At 40.4% G+C, this 21,408-nt stretch overlaps 1 protein-coding gene across 4 annotated transcripts in view; it reads left to right on the top strand.

Annotated features, from left to right (window-relative positions):
* Nucleotides 1–21,408, top strand: part of CNOT10 (CCR4-NOT transcription complex subunit 10) — a 59,550-nt gene that overhangs the window by 14,010 nt on the left and 24,132 nt on the right. For all 4 annotated transcript variants that reach the window (XM_036030556.1, XM_036030555.1, XM_028518362.2 and 1 more), the window contains 9 exons: nucleotides 150–300; nucleotides 3,035–3,177; nucleotides 6,273–6,359; nucleotides 6,919–7,002; nucleotides 8,273–8,390; nucleotides 14,217–14,366; nucleotides 15,637–15,839; nucleotides 19,065–19,186; nucleotides 20,505–20,681. In XM_036030556.1, the coding sequence (XP_035886449.1) occupies nucleotides 150–300; nucleotides 3,035–3,177; nucleotides 6,273–6,359; nucleotides 6,919–7,002; nucleotides 8,273–8,390; nucleotides 14,217–14,366; nucleotides 15,637–15,839; nucleotides 19,065–19,186; nucleotides 20,505–20,681 (1,235 nt within the window). The remainder of the gene's footprint in view (nucleotides 1–149; nucleotides 301–3,034; nucleotides 3,178–6,272; nucleotides 6,360–6,918; nucleotides 7,003–8,272; nucleotides 8,391–14,216; nucleotides 14,367–15,636; nucleotides 15,840–19,064; nucleotides 19,187–20,504; nucleotides 20,682–21,408) is intronic.

Raw genomic sequence — 21,408 nt, 5'->3', positions numbered from 1 at the left:
TAAAATCTAGAGGTCCTGTTGAAAGTGTGGAAGAACTCAGCGTAAGAAACGTTGGCCCGTGTTCCTGTTCATTCATACAGATTTCTTTCATTTATGCTCTTTATTTTCTTACTGTTGTTAGAGCATAATCCCTGTTGATTGTTTTATAGGTCCACTCAGCTGTTGAAGAAATGGATGGATTAGATGATGTTGAAAACAGCATGTTGTATTACAATCAAGCAGTCATTCTTTATCATTTGCGGCAGTATACGGAAGCCATATCAGTTGGTGAAAAACTTTATCAGTTCATAGAACCTTTTGGTATGTTATCTTTGAAGTCAGTAATCTCCCCAGCCTCCCGTACTTGCAGAGGTTTCTGGTGTTTATACCTAGGTAGCCTACAGCAGATTATTACGTGTCAGTAGGAAAGAGAAAGAGCTGTCAGGTTTTCCTTTTCCTTTTTTTTTTTTTAAAGACTTTATTTGTTTTTAGAGCTGGGAAGGGAGGGAGAAAGAGAGGGAGAGAAACATCAGCGTGTGGTTGCCTCTTGCGCACCCTCTACCAGGTACCTGGCCTACAACCCGGGCAAGTGCCCTAGACTGGGTTTGGAACCAGCGACCCCTGTGGTTCACAGGTCGGTACTCAGTCCACTGAGCCACACCAGCCAGGGCAAGGAAGGGGTTTTTTGGAGTGTTAGGGGACAGCATCGTCATTTATTTTGTCTATTGCCTGCCTAACTGAAGTACAGTAGATAGTACAGAACTGTGTTAGGTTTCTTGTCATCTTAACTAGTTTATAATTACTAGCCTGAAGAGGAGGAACAAACGTGAGGGCAAAGGAAAAAAGAGGAAGCAAATAAAGCAGCAGAGCCGGACCCAGGAAATGGTTGTTTAGAGATAGCTGTCCGTTTCCCCCCACAAGCAGTCCAATTTCAACTGTGATTCACGTTTTTGTCTTTTTCTCCATGGTTACTTTTCAGTTTTCTCTGTGGTTACTTTCTTTTAAATTCACAGCGCGAGTACAAATTCGTGATTTATAGACACCTGACTGCTGATGTGGTCAGCAGAGGAAACGTGGTGGAGCGTGGTGTCTCCTCTGTGCTGCTTTGGGGCGGGTCACAGCCCCCTCATGCTGACAGCCGGTTGAGCTGCTTGGCTGCTCACTGGCTCCAGGGACGCATTTCCAACGCGATTCTCTTCTTCGCCCCAGTCCTGAGGGCATGGTGGCTGGATGGGCTGGCCAGGGGAGATGGCAGAGGTGAAGCTGTGTGGAATGCGCCGCCAGTTCTTTTCTGAAGAGCTGGAAGTCAGAATTGCACCCCTAGGATGGCACACATGTGTTTCTGTAAAGCTGGCTTTCAGAATTTCCGGAACGGTTCATGAAACCCTCCTAATCTGCTATGGTTGAGTGGAATCTAGGAACCAATTAGTATCCAAATGAATTTTTCTTTCTTTGAAAATTATTATTGTGCCCTGGCTGGCGTAGCTCAGTGGATTGAGCGCGGGCTGCGAACCAAAGTGTCGCAGGTTCAATTCCCAGCCAAGGTACATGCCTGGGTTGCAGGCCATAACCCCCAGCAACCGCACATTGATGTTTCTCTCTCTCTCTCTCTCTCTCTCTCCCTCCCTTCCCACTCTAAAAATAAATAAACAAAATCTTAAAAAAAAAAAGAATTCATTCTATTTAAAAAAATTATTATTGTTATTTTTTAAACTTTACAACTTGGATCCCTCAATTAACATACTTATTGGGCATAGGGACCTGAAGACAATGCAATGACTGGCATAGAGGAGGTCCTCCCCCTTATTAAGCTTACATTCTAATGGGAGAGGGCCGGGAACACAAGAAATACATTGTGAGGTAGCTGAATGCTGTGAAGAAAAGCTAAAAATAGGGTAACAGGATAGAAATTGACTGGGGATATTATTTTTAGATAAGGGAATCCAGGAAGACCTGAGGTAAGACAGTATTTGAAAAGAGACCTGAAGGAAGAGATGAGGTGAGCCATACCACTCTTTAGAGGAAAAGCATTCCAGCAGAGGTAATAGTATCTGCAGAGGTGACCTTGAGGCTGATGACCCTGAGGCTGGAACTGCAGGAGCACCCAAGTGATTGGGGCTAGGTGGGCAGATGATAGGAAATGAACTCAGAAGCAGCCAGGGGCAGGAGGTGTGACCTTTGCTTATCAACTGCCTGGATTTCAGTTTTAAATGGATTCCACTCTGGCTAGTGTGTAAGAACAAGAATGGAATCGGGAAGACTTGTTAGGAGGCTCTTAAGGGCTTTTGAAATTTTGAAATTTTGAGTGCAGCAGCCTTCTTTTCATCCTTATTTTTCCTTCTGTCTTTTTGAAAGGAAGGGAAACAGTGTCATGTCATACCAGGTTACCCGTTCCTCTCTTCCTTGGGCTCTTCTTCCTCTGATGTCCTTTTCTCTCTCGTTTTCTCTTGGCTGTTGCGATTTTCTGATGTCCCCCAATCCTCACCTTGCTTCGTTTGTGTCTGCGATCGAGTTATTTCTTTTTCCCCTCTCTCTATGCTGAGAGAAAATATGTTTCCTCGAGTCATAGACCTTTTTAGAGTTAGAAGGAACCTCGAGAGATCACATGGTCCAACCCCCCTGCCTTCAGGCAGATAAAGTGTTTTCCCCATTTTACAGGTCGGCCAGCTGAGGTCTCAAAATTCGTTCGGTTTAGTGTAAAAGCCACACATCTAGTAAGTAGCCAGGCAGGTACTGGAATTAAGATATCCTTCCACATAAAGTATCACTAATACTCCTCACTTCACGTGCTGGTGTTTGGTAGATATTTTGCCAAAGGAAGTTCAGTGACTAGAATCCCTGAAATGAGAGGCCTTGAGATGCCTAATAGAATGGCGTTGTTGGCTGTGGTAGTTGTTTCCGATCTTGGGTCCAGGTGATAAACGTTCATTTCAGTAAAGACTTGGGCTTTGGTCCAGAGCTGCTCTGTGTGGGGGAGCGGGAGGGAGGACTGCTCTGAGATGTTTGCTTCACTTCCGATCGTAACTTTTCTTCTCCTATTTTATTTTCCCCCCAGAGGAAAAATTTGCACAAGCGGTGTGTTTTTTACTTGTAGACCTGTATATATTAACTTACCAAGCTGAGAAAGCTTTGCATCTTCTTGCTGTCCTAGAAAAAATGATTTCACAGGGTAACAATAACAAAAATGGAAAGAATGAGGTGAGTAGACTAAAATGTGAATACAAGTTAATATTTGTAGTTTTTAAATATCATTTTAATTGCAATTTATTGAAATATAACTCACTGTACAGATGGTGACTATAGTATTGAATATTTGAAAGTTGCTTAGAGAGTAGATTTTAAAAGTGCTCATCGCAAGAAAAAAAATTTTGTAACTGTGTTGTGTGGTCGTAGATGTTAACTAGATTTATTCATTTTGTGATATACACAGATATCAAATTATTATGTTGTATACCTGAAACTAGTACAATCTTGTATATCAATTGTACCTCAATTAAAAATATTTTTAATAAAAAAAATCCAAAAATTATTCCTACCCTGAGGAGGCTTATAAACCAGATGGAGACAGATGGAGTAAAGATTTGATTAATGGCAAGAAAGGGAGGGAGGAAATATAATTCACGTGCACAAAATTTACTGTTCTACAGTGTATACAGTTCAGTGGTTTTTATGTCCTTGCTGAGTGGCACAGTCATCATAATCTGAGTTCCAGAACATTTTCATGCCCCACAAGTAAACCCATGTTAGTTAGTGGTCATTCCTTGCTGCCCCTTCTTCAGCCCCAGGCAGCCACGAGCCTCCTTTCTCCCTCTGTGGATTTGCCTGTTGTGGATGTTTTGTAGCAGTGGGATTGTACGATGTGTGGTCTTTTGTGGTTAGCCTCTTTCACTTACACTATTTTCAACCTTTACATGTTACGGCATGGACTTTTTTCCTTTTCCGTGTATTTTATTCCTTTTTATGGCTAAATCATATTCCATTATTTGGATGCCCCACTTTTTTTATTCATTCATCAATAGATGATGGGCATTTGGGTTGTTTTGCATTTTGGGCTGTTTATAAATACTGCTGCTATGAATATTTATACACAATTTTTTTGTGTGGGCATATATTTTAAATTCTTTTAGATATATAATTAAGAATGGAATTGCTCAATCATATAACTTTTTGCTTTATAATTTTTTAAGCTTTATTAGATGTACTGGGGTGACAATGGTTAATAAAATTATATATTATAGGCTTGAAGGGTACAATTCTATCATATATCATCCATACATTGCAGTGTGTTCACCCCCCAAAGTCAAATCTCCTTCCATCAACCTGTGATTATTTGTGATTAATTTTAGGAGGAACTGCCAGACTTTAAAAACAGCTGCACTAGTTTACATTCCTACCAACAACTTCACGAGGGTTCCAGTTTCTCCACATTCTTGCCAGACCTTGTTACCATCTCTTAAAACAAAATTTGTGACATCCCAGTGGATGTGAACTGGGATCTCATAATAGTTTTGATATCCCTAATGACTAAAGATATTTGTTAGCATCTTTTCATACGTGGATATTAGTTTTGCAGAATGTAAAAATTAGAATTAAGACAATGAAATTTCATAATCTGGATAAATAGGGTAGTTTTCACCAGGGAAAATTTCATTATTAAAGTTCTTCAGAAGGTCACAAGTTTATGATGATCAAGCTTAATCGTGTTCTGATAAGAGGCTTGGTGCACATTAGGAGTGCATTTTATTCTCATGTGTTTCAGTTTACCTGTGCTTCTAGTCCTTAAGGGATGTCCTCCTTTCTTCCCGTACCTGCCCTTTTGTTAAACATAGAGTATTTGCAGAAAATAGATTGTCCATCCCTTTCTATCTGTATAAGTTCTTGAAGTTTAAAAATAAACATTTAGCATTGCTTTTTTTTTTAAGATTTTATTTTTTCAGAGAGAGGGAAAGGTAGGGAGAGAAACATCAATGTGATTTGAAGAAACATCGATCAGGTTGGCTCTTGCAAGTCCCCCACTGGGGGCCTGGCCTGCAACTCAGGCATGTGCCCTGACTGGGAATCAAACCGGCAGCCTTTTGGTTCACTGGCTGGTGTGCAGTCCTCTGAGCCACACCAGCCAGGGCATTTTTTTTTTCAATTTAACAAATGTGTGTGTATAAGAGTTCAGTTAAATGATCTTAGCATTATTCATAAGCAGTAGTAAAGTATTTGATATTCAGTGTTTGTAGTAGCTGGTGAAGTATAATTCAGTTCAACAGATGCTTGTGTGCTCTGCTCGGTACTAAAGTGACAATGATGAAAACCTTGCAGTGCTTGCTTTTCAAGGAACGCAAATCGCTGAGCAGATCTGTTCAGGGATGGGGTGGGAGGAAGCAGGTTAGGGAATGTTGCAGAGAAATAGGATGTTTGATTGGGGCCTCTTCACAGATCCGATAGTTCGGCAAATCAGAAAAGGAAGGATGGAGTAGGAGAGCCATCCCAGCAGGGAAAACGGCACAAATGGGGTGGCAGTGGTGTGCTGGAGGAACTCGGGCAATCTGAAATGGGTAGCAGTGCCTGAGAGAGGTGATGGAGGTCAACAGGAGATGCCATTGGCAGCTCAAATAGGGATCATGCTGTGAACGGTTTTGAATATTTTGCTCGGAATTTCGAGTATGATGTTGGCAGTGTTGTGCCAGAGAAAATTTTTAAGAGGGGAATGATATGATCACTTCTGGGTTTTAGAAAGGTGATCTGAGCTCTGCCTGAGTAATATCCGTGAATTTTAAACCTAGTCTGTGATGGTGCTCGACAGTGAGCTTCTCATAGGTAGAGTTTCCTGATGCCCACTCCACATTATTAAACCTCAATCTGTGGGCCTGGGACCTGGCATTCTCAATTTTAAAAATGCTCTCTACATATCATTTCACTTACATGTGGAGTCTAAGGAATCAACTGAACTAACAAGCAAAATAGAGACAGACTCACAGATAGAGATCGGGATGACAGGGTGGGGTAGGGAGGTCAGGGGGTGGAGGGATTCAGCAAAAAGGAAAAAGGACTCGTGGACACGGGCAACAGTGTGGTGATTGCCAGGGGGCAGGGGGTAGGGAGTATAAGACTGAAGAGTAATGGGGAAAAAATACAATAAAAAAAACAAAAAATAGAAATAAATTAGAAAAAGGTTCTAATTTTCTCTTATATTAAAAAAAATGCTCTCTAGGTGATTCTGATGAACTCAGTTGGAAATCAGTGATTTAGTTTATGGTCAAAAGATATTTGATTTTGGTTAACTTTGTTTCACTGCCCTACAGACGGGTAATAACACCAACAAAGACGGATCCAATCATAAAGCTGAAAGTGGAGCTCTAATAGAAGCTGCAAAATCAAAGATACACCAGGTAACATAAATTTTAAGAGAAGTTATGCATCACGCGTATTTCCTTGTGCTTACAAGTGATGAAGAATGCTGTAGATCAATGAAGGCAGAAAGTCATTTAAGGCATGTATATTTATTTGGCTTTGAAGTACTGAAGTACTTGAAGTTTAGAAGCACATTTAATCCTTCTAAATATACTTTGCTTAAGATGATAATGCAGTATCATTTATTTACTCGGTAGAAGATTGAGAAAAATGGTCTGGGAGTGTATTAGGTGATAAAATCAGTTTGTAGAATTTTAAAATTCACTATTCATTAGCCATGTACAGATAAGAATCAGTAGGATTTTTGCTTGGAACTTCTGTATAAATTTTATTCTACCACGTTTTCAGTTTTTTAGAGTATGTTCCAAGAGCACAGTAAAAATAGATTTAAAATAAATTTAAACTTGCTTTTGCAAGCAACTGGCATAACTATGTTGTAAACAAATTGGGTTTGATTTCCTTAACGAGAAAGGAGACCCACTTGAGAAGGTGTAAGTCCTCCCCAGTTTTTACATTCCAGCATTTTCCCTCTGGCAGTACAAAGTAAGAGCGTACATCCAAATGAAGTCTCTGAAAGCGTGCAAAAGGGAGATCAAGTCTGTCATGAACACAGCTGGAAATGTGAGTTTCTTCTTGACTTTTTATTTCAGTTGTTGGCTTTCATGTTCTGAAGTTTTTTTATTCAGACAATTTGTATTTGTCAGTTTAAATCATCTGTCTTAGTCTGTCATAGTAGATTACACTGCCAGGTATAAGCCTTGGTAGAGATTGTGAAGTAGTGATCATACTGTGTCTCCTACCATTTAATGTAATGTGTTTCTCACTTAAAATTATAACAAGCATTTCCCCTCCACATAAAGCCTTCCAAACCATTTTAAATAACTACCCGGTATTCTATGAGTGGTTTACCACAATTCACTTACACACATTTTTATTAGACACTAGGATTTTTTTTAGGTTGTATTGAAAACATTTATTAAAAATTAACAATCAAGCTGTAGCCTAAACCTGCCCCTTCCAAATGACCTTTGGCTTGACAGTGCCTTTGACTTGACCAGTGCTAGAGTATTTCAGATATAATAATTACTCCTTCCTTCCACCCCCTTCACCCCAAACTCCCACTGAAAAATAATTTTTAAGACAGTGGTAAAAAGGGACAGTATTGAAAACAATCTTGATGCTTTTAGGATAACCGTTAACTAAAACTATGAAATCATGCCCTGGCCAGGTGTCTCAACTGGTTGGAGCATCGTCCTGTACACCAAAAGGTTGTGGGTTCGATTCCCAGTCAAGGCACATACCTAGGTTGTGAGTTCAATGCCTGGTCAGGGAGCACATGGGAGACTACCAACCTTTGTTTCTCTCTCACAGCTACATTTCTCTGTCTCTTTCTCCCTTCCCCTCTCTCTATAATAAATAACATGTATCCTCAGGTGAGAATTTTTTTTTAAGAAGTATGAAATCATGAGGAGATATGGTTTGTAGTAGGAATAGTTCAGGAAAATTGACCTTAGAAAAATCTCAAGCAGGATACAGGTTAGCCACTGGGTCAGTACCCAGGTGATTTTTGAGAACAATTGTAGCCTAGACCTAAGAGGAGAATTAGGGCCTAGTCATCATAAAAACTTTTTTGAGATTTAAAAAACAAACAAACAAACCCATGACCCCTGCCTCAAAGGATGCCATAGTCACAGGGAAGAAACAAAAGTTAAACAAATCACTGCAATGCAGAGTGAGTTACACCTGAGCAGGGAGCACTTCGGGGGGAGAGACTGGGTTCTGTGACCCGACTTAACCGCTTTGTTTGTGCCCTGGAACACATGCGGCACAACAGTGTGGTTGTGACCTCACTGGGTCTGAAAACAACTTGTAACTTACATTTTCTTTGCAGTCTGCACCTTCTCTGTTTCTTAAAAGCAATTTTGAGTACCTAAGAGGCAATTACCGGAAAGCTGTGAAGCTATTAAATAGTTCAAACATTGCTGAGCATCCAGGATTCATGAAAACAGGTAAAAGAAAACTGAAGTTTTGTATTTTTTCCTGGCTTTTCTACACTTTGTTGCTGCCTCCCACACCCTGCAAGATTGCTCTTCAGAATGATTTTTGTTAATCTTTTAAAGGAACATGTTTTATTATGTCTGCTGCAGAAAATTATTGGAAATTTACTACTGAGTTCTGTTTTAGAAGACACCTCACTGCTTATACTTCTACTTTTCTTTTATCCTGCTTGTTCTTTCTTTCATTTGTTTCTTAATAGCAGCTTAGAAATTATGTCCAGGGAATAAGGTCTTTGGTCTTTTTTTTTTTGTGAAGTGAGACCTTTTAAGGAAATGGGATTATAATGTTTTTACTTTTTCTTTTTTTCCCATAAAAGCAGTGAAAAATGTGATTTCTTTGAATAATTAACAAAAATATTTCTATACAGTTAAGAAGATAATTACCGTTATCCTTGCCTCTATTTAGAAAGTTTTAATGGATTGCTTGATATTAATGGTAAAATGTGTTGCTGTCAATTTCATATCATTCCTGTTTTATGAGGAGGAAGGACGAAAATCAGTTCATTCAAGAATGAGGTTGGCCCTGACCGGTGTGGCTCTGTTGGCTTGGCATCATCCACAAAGCCAAAGGTCACCAGTTCAATTCCTGATCAGGGCACATACCTGGGTTGCGGGTTTGGTCCCTGGTTGGAGTGCATGTGAGAGGCAGCCAACTGATGTTCTCTCTCACATTGATGTTTCTCTCCCCCTCTCTCTCCCTTCCTTCTCCTCTCTCTGAGAATAAATAAATAGAATCTTTGAAAAAAATAAAATACAAAGACTGAATACATTTTTTCGATTTAATTCTATGCTATATATATGCACAGAACATACATGCAAACTAAATACTTAAACCTTCTCCCATTTCCTCCTTCAGTTCGTTGGAGTCATAGATGACGGAGAAAGGCAATCCCATCATAATTCTCTTGGAAATTCATTTGTTCTGAGTACCCGTGTCTGTCTGTTAAATCTTAATTTTTGATGTTTTTATTGTCATGGCTTCCCCCCGGGGCCCATTAACACTCAATTAATGTAATGGTCTCTCAGACAAGCCAGGTAATATGCTTTGGGAAAACTTTGCTTAGGATGGTCTTGACACAGAGTCCGAAATAGGTGTTGGTGGTCTCCAAACTGGGGTTGGGAGCGGGACGTGTTGTTGACTGACTGGCCAACAGTTACCACACTGTTTTTTAATAATACTTACTTCTTTTTAGAGGGTTGGGAAGGGAGGGAGAGAGAGAGGGAGGAAAACATTGATGTGCAAGAGAAACATCAATTGGTTGCCTCCTGCATGCCCCCAACGTGGAGCCCAGCCTGCAACCCAGGCGTGCACCCTGACCAGGAATTAAACTGTCGACCCTTCAGTTCACAGGACAACGCTCAGCCCACTGAGCCACACCAGCCAAGAAAACAGTTACCATAATTCAATGGAAAGATTTTTATATAATAGTTGAATGTTTCATATATTTGTTTTTCCATAATTAATTTGGAAAATTTTAATTTACTTCCATATATAAAAATGTTGACAATACCACCACCCAGAAGCAGTCTCCTTTAAACATTTTAGTGTATGTCCTTTTTTATATATATAATCATTGCTTAATTATATTTATTTTTATTTATATTTTATTGATTATGCTATTAGAGTTGTCCTGATTTTTCCCCCTTTGTCCCCTTCCACCGACAACCCCCACCCCCTCAGGCAGTTCCCCACCATCGTTCATGTCCACGGGTCATGCATGTAAGTTCTTCGGCTACTCCGTTTCCTATAGTGTACTTTACATCCCCATGGCTACTCTGAAACTACCTATTTGTGCTTCTTAACCCCCTCACTCTTCACCCATTCTCCCTGACCCCCCTCCCACCTGGCACCCATCAGGATGCTCTCCATATCCATGATCCTGTCTCTGTTCTTGTTTGCTTAATTTGATTTTTATAGTTTCAAATTTAGTGTCAACAATTTTTAGATTGTTGATAGATATGTATTTATTGCCATTTTATTCACAGTTTTGATCTTCTTTTTCTTAAATAAGTCCCTTTAACATTTCATATAATAATGGTTTGGTGATGATGAACTCCCTTTGTTGTTGTTGTTGTGTTTTTGTTTGTTTTCTGGGAAGCTTTTTATCTGCTCCTCTAATCTAAATGATAGCTGTGCTGGGTAGAGCAATCTTGGCTGTAGGTCCCTACTTTTCATGACTTTGAATATTTCTTGCCAATCCCTTCTAGCCTGCAAAGTTTGTTTTGAGAAGTCAGCTGACAGTCTTATGGGTACTTCCCTGCAGGTAACTAATTTCTTTTGCTGCTTTTAAGATTCTCTCTTTATCTTTAACCCTTGACATTTTAATTATGATATCTCTTGGAGTGAGCCTCTTTGTTTCTGTGTTGTTTGGGACTCTCTGTGCTTCCTGAACTTGCTTGTCTATTTCCCTCACCAAATTGAGGGAAGTTTTTTATTATCCTTAAAAATAGATTTCCAATTTCTTGCTTTCTTTTCTCCCTCTGGCACCCCAATAATGCAAATGTTGGGTCACTTGATGTTATCCCAGAGGTTGCTTATACTATCCTCATTTTAGAGGATTCTTCTTTTCTTCTTGCTTTGATTGGTTGTTTTTTTTTCCTTACATTCTAAATCATGGAGTTGATTCTTGGCTTCATCCACTCTACTATTGTTTACCTATAAATTGTTCTTTATTTCAATTAGTGTATCATTTGTTTCTGACTGGGTTTTTTATTCTGTTGAGGTCCTCACCACGTTCCTTGAGCATCCTTATAACCTGTGTTTGAACTCTGCATCTGATAGATTGCTTATCTCTATTTCATTTAGCTCTTTTTCTGGAGTTTTGATCTTTTCTTTCATTTGGGCCATGTTTCCTTGTCTCCTCATTTTGGCAGCCTCCCTGTGTTTGTTTCTAAGTATTAGGCAGAGCTGCTTTGACTCCTTGTCTTGGTAGCGTGGCTTAATGTAGTAGATGTTCCATAAGGTCCAGTGGCACAGCCTCCTCTATCATGGAATCTGGGTACTCGAGGTGCATCCTTCATGTGCGCTGAGTACACCTTCTGAAACTGGAAAAGACACCGAAGTTCGGGCTGCCTGCCACTACCAAACCCAATAAGCGGAGACAGGGATTGAATCTTTATGGATGCTTTATTCATATGGCCAGCGATCTGAGAAGATGGCAGGTTCATACCCTAATAGACCACTTTAAATTACATTTTAAAATGGCCCTTTTTATAAGGAGAACAAAGTGTAGGTAAGGGTTTGGAATTCAGGAGAATGTTAATTGCATTAAAAAAAAACAAAAACTTCAGCATTCTTGCCGTGGGCAGTGGGCTTAAGCTGTGTCCCAGGTAATGGTGTTTAGCTGTGTCCTGGGTGGTGGTCCTCTCACCCTGGAGTACAGTGGCTCAGATATCATCTTGAATTACTTTCAGTCCTACTGAGGAACAAAGGTGGAAATACTTATAGTCTCCTGGAGTCAGGGGGGGTCATACCTTCAGTTCCTGCAAGAAAAGCTTTTATATGCATTGACTACTAAGCTAATTAGCTATTATTTAAACTAAAAATGTCCAACTTTTAAGTCCCCTATCACTCCCTCTTGTAGTCAAGCCTTGGTTGCTGTTGGCAGGTCAATGGGAGGGATATACCCAGGCCAGTCAGCTGCAAGGACTGGCTGTGACCACTGATCACCACCCTCTGCCCTCTTTGGAGGATCAGCTGTGCAGGGGCGAGGTGGTCATGCTCTGGCATGGTCTCTAGCTACCCACTATGTGTATAGACCTTGGGATTTCCCAGGTGGTACAGGCCAAGGTCAGCCCCCACCTGTGTTTTGCCCTGGGCCACCCTGCCTGAGCTATAATGCAATCTGAGATGGTTGCTGCTTGTGCTGGACTTGGTGATTCCCAGGTGAAGCCAAACTGTGAATCTAGGCTGGCTGCTGCTAGTGCTGGGCCTGAGGCTCACTGAGGCTGGCTGTTGCTTGTTCGAGAGGATTTAGGAAGTTGTGAAGCATAAGCTAAGACCAGCCATTCATATGGAAAAGCAGCTTGGGTGGACCCATAACTTGGGGGTGGGGGCGGGGGCAGCATCTCCGGATCTCCAGGGCAGGGCAAACAGTATTAGCCAAGTTGATGGCGTCTCAGATATGGCACCAGTTTGCTGGGTTTGTGTGGGAAGGGTTTAGAAAAGGGACAATGGCCTCTGCCAGTCTTGATGCCAGCCACTTCATTTTCTCCCTGTGTACCACTGGTGCCTTTCAAACTGCTACCCCGTGCTGGAGCTCGGAGGGAGTGAGTCTCAGTAGGTGAATCTGTCTGGGTTCTTTAAGAGGAACTGCTTGGGGCTCCAGCATTTTCTTTCACTGACTCAATCCCCACGGGTTTTTGCAGCCAGAAGTTGTAAAGACTTGTCCTGGCACTGGAACCTGGGGCTAGGGGGCCTGGTGTGGAGCTGGACTCCTTCCCTAATTTTAATCCATCACCTGTGGGTGAGGGACCAGCCTGTTCTGCCTCTGTGCCCCTCCCACCAGTCTGCATGGGTGTGGTTTCTCTAACTCTGTAGTTGTCAGACTCCCATTCAGTGCAATTTCTGACAGTTCTGAGTGATGGTTCTGTATTTTAGTTGTGATTTTGATGTGGTTGTGGGAGGAGGCAAGGCATGTGTGTCTATGCTGCTATCTTGTCTGGAAGTTGCCTAATTTTAAACCATTTCAAAAGCTAACCTTTAGTTTTTAGTTCTAAGCGTTGAATATCCTGATCGTGAATTTCGTCAGTCTAGTCAGGCATTTTATATCATTGAGGAAAGGTGAGCTGTCAGTAAATAGCTTTAGAAAGTTTGGGAAGCCATTTAGAAAAAGAAAACTAAAGCTTGGATTGCTTCCACTAATTACACAAAAATAAAATCCAGAGAGATGAAGGATCAAAATGTGAAAACAAAATCATAGAAGCAATAAAAGGAAACTTGGATGAATATATTAATTTTGTGGTGGGGGAACCTTGTTTAAACATTATCCAAAATCCAAGAACCATGGTAGTTACAAAAGATTATTAAATTTGACCACATAAAAATTTAAAAACTTTTTATGATGAAAAACATAAACACACATACACTGGACCAAGTCACAAGACAGATGATAAACTGGCAGTGGGGGGAATATTGGAAACAGATGCAACAGAAGGTTTCCATAACAGGTAACCAATAGAAAAACATCTGTAGCCAAATTTAAAAAACGGGTCAAAAACAGGAAGAGGCAGTGTTCAGAGCAAGAAATACAAATGCCAACTAACATGGAAACATGGATGTTCAGCCGTGGCCGTGTTCAAAGTGTGAACCAAAACAGTGGTGGTTACAGTTTAACAAGCAACACTGGGACTTGCTTTATGTATTCATTTAATATATTTTGACTATTTCCATATATACTTGCTTCATTCTTTCCAGTTTCTACATAGTGTTTTGCTATGTGGATGTAATACGTATACATTAATTTACTAATAAATATTTGGGGGGGTTTGCATTTTTTGTATCTGTTGCCTACAATTATTAAAAATTAGAAAAAAACTCAACAGGCTAATTAAATCATTACACAGTTTGGCTTATCACCTTTAATAAAAGAGATGTTAAAAGGAAAGGGAGTTTACAAGATTTTCAGATGTTCCCTAAACTGCAGACGCCTTGTGAACTGCTCTGCAGGGACTGTGTGGAATGGCATGTAGAGTTGACTCGTGTTAGAGAAGCCCCGTTCTGAGGTGATGTGCGGCAACAGTGAAATTTGTGGACAAATGTATTTGTGTTTTTCATAGGCGAATGCTTGCGATGTATGTTCTGGAATAATCTTGGTTGCATCCATTTTGCCATGAGCAAGCACAATTTGGGGATTTTCTACTTCAAAAAAGCTCTGCAGGAGAATGACAATGTCTGTGCACAGCTCAGTGCCGGCAGCACTGATCCAGGTATGCCCTTTGCTGGGGGACAGCTTACACTTTACCGCGTGAGAAAAGTGTAATCGTAAAGAGCAACTATCTTGCCTGGCTGGCGTGGCTCAGTGGGTTGGGCCCTGGCCTGTGAACCAGGGGTCACTGGTTTGATTCCCAGTTAGGGCACATGCCTGGCTTGCAGACCAGGTGTGGATGCATGTGAGAAGCAACTGATTGATGTTTCTCTCGTACATCAATGTTTCTTTCCTTCTCATTCTCCCTCCCTCCCCCTCTCTCTAGAAATGAATAAATAAACTCTTAAAAAGAAAAGGGCAATCATCTGGTCAAAATGCATGCCGTGTGCATTTACAGTTAACACTGAGCCTGTGCAACAGGTTTGGGGAGTTTTAGTACATATTGCTACTTTCAATAAATAGCAAGGGGTTCAGAATAATTATCAAAGACATTTAAATTTACTTTTTCATGGATTTGAAAATGAATAATCTCATATGGTAATGTTGAAAACAAAAATATTTTGTTAAGATTTCTTGACTGTGCCAAACTTAGTGTTATTATAGCTTCTTTTCAGGGTTTCACTAATGGCACCACCTGGCAATCTTTAAGCAATTTCTGAAATTTATTCCTTCAACATTCATATTATACAGATCCTTGATTTGAAATGCTTAAAATCAAACAATTATTTAGCTTTGTAAAACATTTTTTAAAACTATTAATTGATGAAAAATGTGTCTAAAGTCACCAATAATCTTACTTTATTATGGATTGTGAAACTTTGAATATTTTTGTTTAAGAATACTTATTTATTTATTTATTTTTAGACAAAGGGGAAGGGGGAGACAGAGGGAAAGAAACATCAATGTGTGGTTGCCTCTCACATGCCCCCACTGGAGACCTGCCCCGCAGCCCAGGCATGTGCCCTGACCAGCAATGGAACCAGCTACCCTTTGGTTCACAGGCTGGCGCTCAGTCCACTGAGCCACACCAGCCAGGGCTACTTACAGACTTTAAAAATGTAGCAAGTAGGTCCTATCTCCTCTCTTTGCCTTCCTGGAACATTGTTGCCTGAGGAGCTTCTCATTTGTTGGCAAGCAGACAACTGAGATGACTGGAGAATATTTAGGGGGCTGGTTGGGGCTGGAGAGGATCATCACTGAGGGGAGCTATGAAACTTCAAATTGGGGTCACTGGTATTAAACATGGTAGTGTTTAAGTACTTAGTGGAATAGATGTTTTCAGTGTGACATTTAAATCTGATGATTTCTTCTCATCTGATTTTTATCATTAGGCAAAAAGTTCTCAGGAAGACCCATGTGTACATTACTAACCAACAAGAGGTACGAGTTGCTCTATAACTGTGGGATTCAGCTGCTTCACATCGGAAGGCCTCTTGCCGCCTTCGAGTGCCTGATTGAAGCCGTTCAGGTTTATCACGCCAATCCCCGCCTCTGGCTTCGGCTGGCTGAATGCTGCATTGCTGCCAATAAGGGGGTGAGTGCTGCCTGGGTATCTTTTCAAACCCATGCCTTCCCCCCTGTTACATGGAACGCAAAAGATACTTGGGAACCTACAAGACCTCATCCCTTCTTTAACTCACAGGGAATTTAGAAAAGATAGTCTTCTGTTCTTAAACAGCTCGACCAAAAAATGCAGTTTTCATAAAGTCAATCGTTAACATTCTGTTCTAGGTAAGTGTGGCAGCTGGTGTCAGCAGCCCCATGGAAGACTTGAAGCCCGTAGAAGGTCACACCTGTGGGAACAGACGTGGGCTAGCTGCTGGGGCAGGGGCTGTGCCGTCTGCAGGTGTGAGATGGTGCGCGTGCACCCAGTGGTTAAGAGAAAGACTGGTGGTGACCTAGTGTGCAGACAGCTGCGTTGCACTACGTTTCCCTCAGTGCCTGGGGCTCTACTTTTGATTCAGTAAATGGTTCAGAGTTCGTGGGTTACTGGGCTGTTTCTCTCTACACGTTGGTCCGCAGTGGCTGTGAGAAATAGGCCAGTGTACATTGGCGTCCACACCTAGATTATCTCCAAATGGCAGTGGGTGAAAGGCTTTGTATCTCAGGTGAGGAGTGGTAGTGGGAAGTGGGGGAAGGCAGGTTGTATCAAAATTGCCAGGTGTCTGTATCACCCCGTTTCCTGACCACCCCAACCCTTGCTGCGCTCTGGAGGTCAGTGGAGATTGGAGGGGTATGACCTGAAATGTTACCTGGCATGCCTGCCATAGGTGATGGAGGATGTTCAGGCTGTCCTCCTGCTAAGCAGCACTTCCCGAAAAACACCTGCAAGGACTAATGGGTTCAAAGAGGTGTGCTGGCCTGGCGGTTGGAGCACAGCGGGGGCACAGTGGGGATGTTGCCTCTGAGCGGCTTCTGTGAGTCATTCCGCTGCGCTTCTCCTTTTACGGGACGGTCTTTCTCCTGGATAAGTGTTAAATGGGCTGACGAACCATTCTAGGCGAAATTTATACTTTTTTTTTTTTAAATAAAAGGCTCTCTAGAAAGTGTGTTTTCTTTGACCCATTGATGAATTTGAGTGTTGGAGGCCCTTCTCCTGCACAGTGAATGGGAACCCGGGGGTCACACTTTCCGGGAGGAGAGACACACATTAAGGTTTAATGTCTTCTTTTCAAATGGCTTATTTTTAGAAACAGTGCTTTTTACAGTTGTTTTTGTGGATTATGACCCCTTCCATTTTCTTCTAAAAAGTTTTACATTTGTAATAAAGAAGACTTAGTTACCATAATTTGATCAATACCAGAACACTCATAGTCTGTCCTAATAATAGATTTGCCTTAAATATTTATCTGTCTTTGTGTATGTTTCTCCTCCTTTTAAAAATGATCTGAAGGGACCTAAAAGATAGTAAGAACAACCCAAAATGCTCTCAAAATCAGAAAACAAAATCCAAAGAGGAGCAACAATAAACTCCAAAGAAAATTACATCAAATTTCTTTCATCTAGTGAGGACAGAGGAGATGCTAAATGAAGCAGTTAGTACCCTGAGAAAGAAATTTACTTTTTAATAAAAACAACCAACTTGTTAAATTGAGGGTGCTAAGGAGATCCTTTTGTCCTGTTGATTTGGCAGAAGTAGGGCTTATGTGCAGGTGGGTGGTGTATAATATATGAGAAGAAATCTGCTAAACAACATCACAAGACTCCATTGTAGGGAGAGTACTTAACCAATGTAAGAGAAGGCTTAAAAAAAAACACAGTGTATCACTTAGTTTTCTGAAAATGTACCATTTTTTTCTGAGTTTTGAAATTCAGATTTGTTAATGTTATTACTTCCAAGGTATTATACAATAATATTTTAATTACATGTGATTCTTTAAGACCGATCTGGCACACTTTCTGGCTATGGGTGTATTATTAAATATATGGTTTATTGCCATGGAGTTTCAGGTCCATTCCATCATGGTTTTCATCTGTTGCATCTCCAGATCTAGCCAGATGATCAGCTTGCATGCATGGCCTAAAGGATCAGGGAAGAGAGTATAGATGAATCATTATAAATTTATCACCATCACTAGGAAAAGAAGTCAGAATGGAAGTCCTTCCTTCCAGTAATGGCTCAACACAAATTTGTTCAAATTAGAGCAGTTAAGCATTATGTAATATTTTCTTTTTAAAGTGACTGTACAGTGAATCCTTGTTTTATTAGAAGTCACACTGGAGGCACAGGTATAACGCAGTTACATTAGGGAGCACTAGGTAGCAACACAGAAACATTGTTATTTAGAGAAGGACGTTTCTTCACAGGGCAGAGTTGAACTCTGCAAGTCCATGTGGGTTGGCTCCACTTTGTGCCTGTATGTGAGAACCTGGAAGAGTTCGTCAAATGACTAGCTGGGATTCCACCTGCAGGTGAATCAGAGGCAGAGTAAAGAAGGCAAATGAAATTGGCCCCAAACTCTTATAATGAGATAATATAGCTTAGTGAAATGCCCTATATTTATTAATTTGAGAGAGAAGAAGAGAGAGAAACATCGATTTGTTGTTCCACGTATTTATCCATTCAGTATTTGATTTTTGTGTGTGCCCTGACCAGGGATCAAACCTGTAACCTTGGCATATTGGGATGGCACTTTAATCAATTGAGCTACCTGGCCAGGGCTTAGTATATTTTAATATATATTTTATATGTATGTATACATACATGCAAGTAGCTTTTACCACTTTCAGTTTAATGTTTACAGGGTCTTAGGATTTTAATTTACTGCAAGGCGAGAATTGTGACGTATGTAGCTTATTAAAGTTTATATGTTTTTGACAATTTAATTAATACATACTTTCAATTAGGAAGGGAAAAAATTCACTTTAGGACTCAGAGCTGCCTCCCTTTTCTTTTTCACTGTGTTTATGTGAATCTCTTTTTACTCTGATTTAAAGTGCCTGTGATGTGCAGCCTGGTACCTGGGGGGTCGAATATTCTAAATAAATCATTCTAAATACATGCTCGAGTCATTCTTAAATTGCCTTTTTCCCTTGGAATTACCTCAAATCTCATATTAATTAAAATACAGCATATGTCAAAGACTTTCAGCCCCAAGTACTCTTTTCTTCGATACTGAACATACTTCCTTTATCACCAAAAGCTCCACACTGATGCGTCTTAAGAGCTTTACTGAGTAACTGGTAAGGTATTAGTTAATTTTTCATACCCTGTTTCATGATTCTGTTAAATTAATTGGAAATCGTTTGTGTTTTGTAGACTTCTGAACAAGAAACAAAAGGCCTTCCCAGTAAAAAAGGAATTGTGCAGTCTATCGTTGGCCAAGGCTACCATCGCAAAATAGTTCTGGCGTCCCAGTCCATACAGAACACCGTGTACAAGTAAGTATGCTGCAGAGAGAAAGGGGCTGTGTTCAGACTCCTCATTTCATGGGGGAAACTACGCTGTAGCTAGGTTTTATGGCTCTTTCAGAATAGGTCCGTAGTGAGTGTTGCCTGACATGTGAGTTCGGCTGCCTGCGCAGCATGGGTGCTGAAATGACTAATGGCCCGGGAAGGCCTGGTCTGGTCAGTGCCGTTATCCAGAATGTCCAGGAGAGGGCATCTTCATGTTTCCTTTTCAAGGTTTATCATGGTTAACTTCTCCTTTAGGTATTTTCTTAGAGACCCTGAAGCTAATTCTTTCTATTAGGAGAAAAAAGAACTGATATGTAAAGCATCCAAAGTATCATAAATCTGTCAAATGTAAGAACCTTTAGTGAATGACTTACATACAAACATCTTTATCTTGTATAAAGATTCCAATTTGGTGTTGTATTTCTAAAGTAAGTAGGCTTTGTAAAACATTCACTGCTTCCCTACCCCCCTGCCACCCCCTGCCAAAATAAAAGTTTTCTCATAGTTTTAAAATAGTATCTGACCCACAATATTTTGGTCCTAATTTATTTCAACTGTAATGAAGAATTTTTAAAGGACTTTATGTATTAACATATCACTTTCCTACGATTTCAAAATTGTTACTAATTTTTACATTTATGTATTTTCAAAATAAAACCAATTCAGCTTGATATATCAAAGCAAAGAAAGTTATATAAAATCTCAACAAAATTATAAGACAAGAGATAATGCTACCTTTTCAAAACCTTTTTTTTTTTTTTTAAGTCATTTTCAGCCCTGGCTGGTGTGGCTCCGTGGGTGGAGTGCGGGACAGGTTCGGTTCCTGGTCAGGGCGCATGCCTGGGCTGCGGACCGGGTCCCCCGTTGGTCGGGGTGTGAGAGGCAGCTAATCGATGTCACACATCAGCGTTTCTCTCCCTTCCTTCCTTTCTCTCTAAAAATACATAAATCTTTTTTTAAGTCATTTTCAAAAGTAAATAAGGGTTAAATGTGACAATCTTTCTTCCCTTGCTTCCAGTTCTTATTAAACCTGCCTAGTTGTCCTTCCTTCTCTGTAGCCCCTTTGTTGCATTAACAACGATGTGTATAGTGTGTGTGCTTGCGATCTATGCTTTTTGTACCTTATATATACTATTTAGAATTTGGGTTTTTAGCATTCTCTTGTAACTGCTTATACAAAAATGTCTACCTATCACAGGGCAAAGTTTTCATTTACCATTATATTGGTTTTATTTTGGATCGTGGAGAAGTATTATTTCTTTTTATGTTATTTGCTTAGCTAATTTGGTTTTGTTCTTTTAAGTGACGGGCAGTCCTCAGCCATCCCTGTAGCCAGTATGGAGTTTGCAGCCATCTGTCTCAGAAATGCCTTGCTGCTGTTACCTGAAGAACAGCAAGATCCGAAGCAGGAGAATGGGTCTAAAAACAGCAGTCAGTTAGGCGGGAACCCTGAGAGCAGCGAAAGCAGTGAAACTTGCAGGTATTCTAATTCCTCTGAACCCCTCCCGGACCTCATTAGTAAGCCTCTCTCTGTCCTTTGGGTGCGCTCCTACAGTCTGCAGCCCGAATTTCCAAAATCATCTGTTTTGAATAATAAGAAAGGAAAGTATGAATGTTTAAGTGTTTCTGGAAGAGAAAAACAGGTGAAGGCTGAGTCAGGAGAGAACCTTGGGAGAGAAAAGTGGAAAGTAACAGCTTTTCAGTAACAGGAAGAATAGCTGCAAAAAATCCTGTTGCAGAAGAAGCAGTGTTTTTTTTTTCCTTTTATTAAAAGAAATACTTAAATCTTAAACCTATACCATTCTATAAACATTGGGAAAGCTTCTTTAGTAATAAGTCAACACCTCTTTATATAAGAGTGTTCTTTTTACACATGGCACTTCAAACTCCAGTCTCCCATCCCAGCGTTTTATCTTAAGTATAATAGAAATGAGTGTGTGATATAGAAAATCTGAAACAAAATTGTAGGATTTTTTCCCTCCATAAAGGGGTTGTATTCTACCGTAGTTGATAAAATGCCATGACAAGAATGAGGAATGTGTGAAAACCTTGGAGTGGTTTTCTTTGCATGGCGGAGATACTGTTCTCATTTAGGGGCTTTTGAAAGCGGTATCGTGTGCTGGGGGAGAAACTAGCGTACAGTGTAGTTTTAGCACCTGAGTGATACTGAGTTATAAGCATATTTCATTGCTTTGCCTCTTTCACAC

This window comes from Phyllostomus discolor, chromosome 7 (genome assembly GCF_004126475.2).
Source record: "Phyllostomus discolor isolate MPI-MPIP mPhyDis1 chromosome 7, mPhyDis1.pri.v3, whole genome shotgun sequence".
In the NCBI taxonomy this organism is placed as follows: Eukaryota; Metazoa; Chordata; class Mammalia; order Chiroptera; family Phyllostomidae; genus Phyllostomus; species Phyllostomus discolor.
Note: the sequence above shows the minus strand (reverse complement) of the source record. Positions and strands in the feature narration are given on the sequence as shown.